At 39.6% G+C, this 8,213-nt stretch overlaps 1 protein-coding gene across 1 annotated transcript; it reads left to right on the top strand.

The window, feature by feature from the left end:
- The first annotated feature begins 194 nt into the window (after positions 1 to 194).
- On the top strand, positions 195 to 6,583 carry LOC140204188 (heat shock protein HSP 90-alpha). The gene is made up of 11 exons (XM_072270663.1): positions 195 to 304; positions 782 to 946; positions 2,483 to 2,849; positions 2,953 to 3,086; positions 3,206 to 3,511; positions 3,604 to 3,769; positions 3,871 to 4,061; positions 4,357 to 4,504; positions 4,596 to 4,864; positions 5,809 to 6,142; positions 6,289 to 6,583. Exons 2-11 carry the CDS (start codon positions 782 to 784, stop codon positions 6,399 to 6,401), a joined length of 2,193 nt encoding a protein of 730 aa, XP_072126764.1. The 5' UTR covers positions 195 to 304; the 3' UTR covers positions 6,402 to 6,583.
- Positions 6,584 to 8,213: the final 1,630 nt, after the last annotated feature.

The raw sequence follows: 8,213 nt of genomic DNA, 5'->3' as shown, positions 1-8,213 counted from the left end.
GTGACTTCATTTCAAACCACTTTCCGTATTACCTTCAGCGTCTCCGCCCCCCCTCCGCCGACGATTGGGCCAGGGAGCTCAGCGCGTCGGCTGCCGAACGCCCCTATTGGTCGAGCCTGCTGACAATCAAACGCAGCGCGTTGACGAGGGTTCGAGATGTTTCTCGAACTTTAATTTCGCGAAGTCGAGGCGCCGTATAAAAACCGCCGCACCGCCTTCCCCCCCCTGCATTTGCTAGGGTGGTCGCTGTGCGGGAGCTTGGTGTAGTTCTCAAAGCCTGAGCGTCCTAAGGAAACTGATCAAGGTAAAAAGTTCTGAGTATAGTAATAAGACCCACGTGAAAAGAAACTCAATCAAAGTGAATTTTTGGTTGTTAAGGATATTATTTTAAAAATAATTTGTAGATTTCAGTACTTCAAATCAAACGGATGTTCTGATAGCTACATACAAACCATCAGCGCGGTTTGCCGATGAGTATAATGCCGTGGAGAGGTTCTCCTTGTATTTAATAACTGAAATGCATTCCATGTAACCATTATTGTACATTTCTTTTAACTGCCACTCGTGTCAGTTCATTGTCACACGCCGTTGCGGCGCTAAGGCTTCTGGTAACGCCGAGACTTTTCTAGAAGCTTGCTCTGGTGGGTGGAGCATGACTTGCGCATGTGGGATTGCATAGTATCGCTAATATCGGCGATACTTTATTTGTTACCCATTTAGACGGCCGTTTAGCTTATTTACTTGCCGGAGTAACGTTTCTTCTTTTTAATGTAAAAATCAGATGCCCGAGGAAACTCCGACAGTTACCCAGGACGCCCCAATGGAGGAGGAGACCGAGACCTTCGCCTTCCAGGCGGAAATTGCACAATTGATGTCCTTGATCATCAATACATTTTATTCCAATAAAGAGATCTTTCTGAGGGAGCTTATTTCCAATTCTTCTGACGTAAGTTTATGTGATAGCTTCGCCAATTTCACTTAGTTTCTATTTGATGGATACTTCTTAAAGGTTTTAATCTCACTATGCGTTTTCCTAGTGCGCTTTGCTTGGGGGGTTAAGAGAGGAAATTCTTAATATTGGTCTAGAATTGCGATTTGGTTTGAGTTCGACGCTAACTGAAGGTACTGTGTGTCTGGAGTGATTCAGTCCATTCAAAGAGCAGCCCATTGTTGATCCCTGTTGTTAAAGAAAATGGCCTTGCCCAAAGGCACTTCATTTCTCAGATAGAGCTGCACAGCTTGAAACTGGGACCCTCAGCCCAATTCGTGCACGCTGACACAGAGTGTATCTGGATAAGGCCCATTACATGGCCTGGTGCAGGCCATTTGGCCCACCTTTAACTAAGGTCAGTCTAGCCCTTCCCTTCTATATGGCCCTCCATCTTTTCCTTCATCCATGTCCCTAATGTTTCTGCCTCTACCATGGCTCCTGACAGTGTGTTCCTGGCATTTAACACTAGACACTCTACCCACACTTTCCTGCAATCTCCTTGAAAGTTACATCGGCCATTGTCACCTGGGGAACAGGTGTTGGTGTCCATGCTTCTTAATCATTTTAAGCACTGCTATTGAGGCTCTCATCCTCTGCTGCAAAGGGAGAAAAGTCCTGGCATGCTCTGTAATCCAGGCAGTATCCTGGTAGATCTCAGCTACAGTCTCCACATACTTTCTGTCGAATGATCAGAACGGAACACCATACTCCAGATATTGTCTAACCAGTTTTCTAGAACTGCAACATTGCCTCGTGGCTCTTGAACTTAACCCCCACTGACAACCAACCCACCATGTGCCACCTTAACCGCCCTGTCAACTTCCATAGCAACTTCGGCGGGTCTGCAGCTTTTGACCCTGACATCCCTCTGCTCCTCCTCACTAAGGCTGCTTTAACTTTGTTCTCTGCTGTGAAGTTTGAAGTTCCTAAGGTGCTGCTGTTGCATCCATATTCCTTTTTTAAACCCCCCCCCCCCCATCCATGTGCTACCGGTAGTCTCACCATTCACAAAGGAGTTGGTTTACTTAGCCCAGTGGTGAATGAATAAATATGGAGAATAACCAGTTTAAGATACTTCAATCTATTTCTAGCCTTTTTTTGTGGCTCTTAATTTATGCTAGCAAGGGCTACCAATCATTAAATATTGCTTTATTGAAATAAGAATCTGAAGCGTGTGCTTGTTTCAACATAGCTTCATGGTTACAATTTTTGCCTCCGTGTTTGTCTAACAGGTATTCAAGTAGGGTGTAGTATGCTCTGGGATAAGTTGTATATTTCCTTAGACAATCCCTTCTATTGAGGATGACTTGCTGTTACTCAGCTTTGTGGGTTTTTGGATGGTTTCGACAGTGATGGAACCAATGTCATCAATTGCAGGTGCTTGAAAGAAATTACAAGTGATGAATTGGTCAGATACTGCCAAAGAACTGTAGCTCTTTGAAAAGTTGAGTCCTTTTTAGTCATTGATACTACTTTCTTTTTAAACTAAAGGCTCTTGACAAAATTCGCTATGAAAGTTTGACTGATCCAAGCAAGCTGGATTCTGGTAAAGAACTGAAGATTGACATTGTACCAAATCTGAAAGACCGCAGTTTGACTATTCGAGACACTGGCATTGGGATGACCAAAGCTGACCTCATCAACAACCTTGGTACCATTGCTAAGTCTGGAACAAAGGCCTTTATGGAGGCTTTACAGGCTGGTGCAGATATCTCGATGATTGGGCAGTTTGGTGTTGGTTTTTATTCTGCTTATCTTGTAGCAGAAAAAGTGACTGTCATCACCAAACACAATGATGATGATCAATATGTATGGGAATCATCTGCTGGAGGATCTTTCACAGTACGATTGGATCATGGTCAGTATGAGGACAATCTTAAAAGATGTAAACTTGATGTTTTCTTGATAGTATACTGTTTTTGACAGGGAGTTAGTGTTATTTTCATTATTTTTCCACTCAGGTGAAGAGATTGGTCGTGGTACTAAGGTGATCTTGCACTTGAAAGAAGATCAAATGGAATATGTAGAAGAAAAGAGGATCAAAGAGATCGTGAAGAAACACTCACAGTTCATTGGCTACCCCATCACCTTGTTTGTAAGTTTTAACTCAGGCTGAAGTTTGTTTGTTTTTTTGCCTTTAATTCTAATTGGTAAAATTTTAAGTGGGAACTTGAGTTCATCAAAACAAATGTCCTATGATTTTTTTCTGAACAGGTGGAGAAAGAGCGTGATAAGGAGATTAGTGATGATGAAGGAGAAGAGAAAGAAGAGAAGAAGGAGGATGATGCCTCAGAAGACAAACCAAAAATTGAGGATGTTGGATCAGATGAAGAAGAAGATGAAAAGAAAGAGGGTGACAAGAAGAAAAAGAAGAAAATCAAGGAGAAATACATTGATCAAGAGGAATTGAACAAAACCAAACCAATTTGGACAAGGAACCCTGAAGATATTACTAATGAAGAATATGGCGAATTCTACAAGAGTCTGACTAATGATTGGGAGGAACATTTGGCAGTGAAAGTAAGTTTGATTTGCTATGAAAATAGTTACTCTTGATTATTTAAATGGCAAATTGGTTGTTTAATGAAACTAATTTAAAACCTTTTGCGCAGCATTTCTCTGTTGAAGGTCAGTTGGAGTTCAGAGCACTGCTCTTTGCACCAAGAAGAGCACCATTTGATTTGTTTGAAAACAGAAAAAAGAAAAACAACATTAAGTTGTATGTACGCAGAGTCTTCATTATGGATAATTGTGAAGAGCTCATTCCAGAATATCTGAGTGAGTATTTTCTCAGAAGATTGAGACATGATTATGCTAAGTAAAACTAGTTTTGGGCAAGCTGCCGTGGAAAAATCCTAATGTTGAATATCATTCCATAGATTTTATTAAGGGTGTTGTGGACTCAGAGGATCTGCCTCTTAATATTTCCCGTGAGATGTTACAGCAGAGCAAAATTCTAAAAGTTATTCGTAAGAACCTGGTGAAGAAATGTCTGGAGCTCTTCACAGAATTGTCAGAAGACAAAGAAAACTACAAGAAATTGTATGAGCAATTTTCGAAAAACCTCAAGGTAAACGGAATTGGTAGAAGATGCAAGCTTAGGACGTTGCTGCATGAGGAGAATCTCTAGAGCTTTAAGTTGTGGTCTTGTAGGGCATTACTACTACATTTCAGTTTTTTTTGTATTTGTTTTTGCTATTTTCTTAATTTGTGACCGTGTTTAAAGTGTCCACTAATTGTTCGATGGCTGCATTTCTTTGTAAGCAAAGACACTGCAAAGTTTTATGATTGATTTTTGTTGTGTTTTATGGATCCAAAGTTTGCTCTTGGCTTTGCTTATTAACTTTTTCTAAAATTCCTTGTAGCTTGGAATTCACGAGGACTCTCAAAACCGCAAAAAGCTTTCTGAATTGCTCCGATACCATACCTCAGTGAGTGGGGATGAAATGGTATCTCTCAAAGATTATGTCTCGCGTATGAAAGACAATCAGAAACATATCTACTACATAACTGGTATGTAAAGTGCAGAACTCAACTAATTGAATTCTTAATTGCACATGGTTTCTGAACTTGAGCATTGGATTTTATTTTCTTTAATATTTAGGAGAAACCAAGGACCAAGTAGCCAATTCAGCTTTTGTGGAGCGTTTAAGGAAACATGGATTAGAGGTGATCTACATGACGGAGCCAATTGATGAATACTGTGTGCAACAACTAAAAGAATTTGATGGAAAAACTTTAGTGTCTGTAACAAAAGAAGGTTTGGAACTTCCAGAAGATGAAGAGGAGAAAAAGAAGCAGGAAGAAAAGAAAGCAAATTTTGAGAACCTGTGCAAGATTATGAAAGACATACTGGAGAAAAAAATAGAGAAAGTATGTTTTTTTAGATGTATTAACTAAATTGATCTTTGAACAAAGTGCCAGTGAATCTTTTTAGAGTAGATTGACTATACTGAGCTCTTTTTAAAAAAAGAGCTGCTTTAATTCTGCATCAAAAATGGTTTTTGTTTTGAGTTGGAAGATAAAGCCTTCAGCAGTATCTACTGTCTCATTTTGGGAATAAGGTTTACAGGCAGTTGGAAGGTGTATTGTAAGGGAAACATCCAATTTCAAGGATTAGCACATGAACAAACCCAGCCATGGAAATTTCACTTTGCCAAAACCGCTTATGATTTAGATTTTGGAGTTTGAAGTAAACTTATTGAAGTACATACGTCGCTATGTACAACTCTGAAATTCATTTTCTTACAGGTAATCACAGTAAATAAAAGAAACAGAGCAGTATCAATGAAAGACTATAGCCAACAGGGTAGACAACCACTGTGCAAAAAAAAAAAATTGCAGATGCAAAACAAAAGATAATAAATAAGCAATGATTATCAAATGTAAGATGAAGTGTCTTGAAAGTGAGCCCAGTTAGGAATTGGTGAACTATATAAGCATTTTGGGTCACCTCCCCAAAAATTAAGTCTTGGTGAATTTTAAAGGGGACTTCACTGAAGGAAGTTAATCAGGGTATGAGTCTTAAGCCAAACTATGTCACTGGTCAGGGCTTTACAGAATTACTTGTGTAAGATGAGGGTTTCTTTAACACAAGTTCAAGGGCTAATATTTTGACTTCAAGGGTGATATAAAAGATGTAATATAGGTTATTGTCAGATTAGCAAGATGAGAAACAGGAAATTTTCAATCTTCTGTCACAAATAGATTTGAGAGGAGTTGTTGGAGGACTAATGGTATAATTGTGTGATTATGAGCAGTGTCTGATAAAATATCTTTCTTTTCCTCTCATCACCCCACCTACCACCAAACCACAGGTGACAGTTTCCAATCGCTTAGTCGCCTCTCCATGTTGCATTGTAACCAGTACCTATGGATGGACTGCCAACATGGAAAGAATCATGAAGGCACAGGCACTCAGAGATAACTCTACAATGGGTTACATGGCAGCTAAGAAGCACTTGGAAATAAACCCTGACCATCCAATTGTTGAAACACTAAGACAGAAAGCAGAAGCTGACAAAAATGACAAATCAGTAAAAGATCTGGTCATTCTTCTTTTTGAGACTGCACTTCTCTCTTCTGGCTTTTCATTGGAAGATCCACAAACTCATGCAAATCGCATCTACAGGATGATCAAACTAGGTCTTGGTTAGTATGAGTGACAGTTTTCTCAATTGACTCTTCAAACTTAAAGCTTCAGTAATGTGCCTTGTGTATTTTGCAATGCCAAGGTGAAGATGTTTCCTTTTGTTTCTGTTTTAAACAAATTAATCATGTGACTCTTTCCTGTCTAGGTATTGATGAGGAAGATCCTGTCATGGATGATGCAGGCCCAACAAGCACAGAAGAAATGCCACCATTGGAGGGTGATGATGATGATACTTCACGAATGGAAGAAGTTGACTAAACAGAGAATGCTAATATACTTGTTCTGAAGGGCTGTGGCAGTCATGTTAAGAGACAAGTCGTCAACACAACTAATATTGTCTGAAGCATGGGTCATGAGTTTTGTAAACTGTTAAGTAAATATAAGTAAACGGGTTAGATCAACTTGAGCATATGTTGTGAAATAAAAGTATTAAGTTTCAATCCCATCCTGAATATGTGTAATAACTTGCACACCACCTGCCTTTTTCAATTTATAGCAATTGCAATTCAAACTGATCTGAGTACTAATAAGAGTTGGCTTCGCTGTCAGCAAGTGCACCTCTGCAGAAAGGTCAGATAATCATTTTGATTGTTTCCATTTTAACTTCTGCAGTGGAATGTAATGCTTCAGTTATACTCTGAACTTCTTTACTCCCTTGGTGTTGAGTTGAAACAGTTTATTTTTGTCCTGCCCTTGTTATTCTTCAAAGTTGGAGATTAGCATAATGGATCATTGTACAATTGGTATTGAGAAATTACTGGCACTTGAACATTGATTAATACAAGTTGAGTAATGCTTGATCCTAGATGGATTTTGGAATATATAACGAGATAGCCAGCCAGGGTGTAGAGTAGTAGTAGCATCAGACTTAAAGAGGAGTGGTCCCGGGTTTAAATCCAGCTGGCTCATTGCATACTTTGCACCTGTGCTGCATTGAGTGTCAAGCTAGCAATGCTGCCTTGTGAAAACTGATAAATACCAGAGAAACAGCAAGGTTATGGCCCAATACACCACAAGGCGTGGTAAGGAACAAAAGATTGCTAAGGATTGCCATACCTGATAAGTTATGTGCTACCCTGTAAACAGTTTTGTCTTACACTTCATCACAGAAGCACTTAACAGTAAAAGTTACTGCATACAATTAATTTGAGCAAGAAAACAGAAGCACAGCAGTATTGAGAGAATACCTGAGTAAGTTGTTGAACAACAAAACAGACAAGCTTTCAGTCTCCACCTACAATGTTTTGATTAAAAGTTAAGTAAACTATTTGTTTTTAGGTTTTATATAAGGTATAGGACCAATCAGTAATGGGAACTTATTCTGGAGCTGGATTTTCATAGAAATACGGGAAACCCACCACACAAGATAGGCCCTTCATCCCTTAATGCTGTGCCAAACATATATGTTAGAAATTACTTTGGGTTACCCATAGCCCTCTATTTTCTAAGCTCTGTGTACCTATCCCAAGAGTCTCTGAAAAGACCCTATTGTATCTGCCTCCACCACTGTTGTTGACAGCCCATTCTACGCACTCACCATTCCCTGTTTTTAAAAAAAACCCTGACGTGTCTACCTATTTCCAAGCACCTTAAAATTGTGCCTTCTTGCATTAGCCATTTCAGCGCTGGGGAAAAAGCCAATGACTATCCACACCATCAATGCCCCTCATTATACACCTCCTATCGGGTCACCTCTCATCCTCCTTTGCTCCAAGGCCAAATTCACTCAACCTATTCTCATAAGGAATGCACCCCAATCCAGGCAACATCCTTGTAAATCTCCTCTGCAACCTTTCTATAGTTTCTACATCCTTGCTGTATTGAGGAGTCCAGAACTGAGTGCAGTACTCCCAAAGTCTGACCAGGGTCCTATATAGCTGTAACATTATCTCGGCTCCTGAATTCATCAGCAACTACCTTGGCAAACTCAGATTTTCTGCTGCTTCATAATCTGCAGACACTATCACCACAGATAATTAAAAATAGAAAGCCAGAGCTTTTAAATTTATGCAGCCAGCCTACTGAATATTTGTGATTGCCTTCCAATTTTCAGTTTTATTGTGATCATTG

Source organism: Mobula birostris, chromosome 1 (assembly GCF_030028105.1).
Source record: "Mobula birostris isolate sMobBir1 chromosome 1, sMobBir1.hap1, whole genome shotgun sequence".
Lineage (NCBI taxonomy): Eukaryota > Metazoa > Chordata > Chondrichthyes > Myliobatiformes > Myliobatidae > Mobula > Mobula birostris.
The sequence above is the reverse complement of the archived record's forward strand: the minus strand, read 5'-3'. Positions and strand labels throughout refer to the sequence as shown.

Bases quoted from the DNA above. Each gene is read 5' to 3' on its own strand.
- LOC140204188 (XM_072270663.1), top strand. From the start codon at position 782: ATGCCCGAGGAAACTCCGACAGTTACCCAGGACGCCCCAATGGAGGAG. The intron at 4,505-4,595 runs GTATGTAAAGTG...TTTAATATTTAG, and splicing joins ACATATCTACTACATAACTG to GAGAAACCAAGGACCAAGTA. The intron at 6,143-6,288 runs GTTAGTATGAGT...TTTCCTGTCTAG, and splicing joins GATGATCAAACTAGGTCTTG to GTATTGATGAGGAAGATCCT.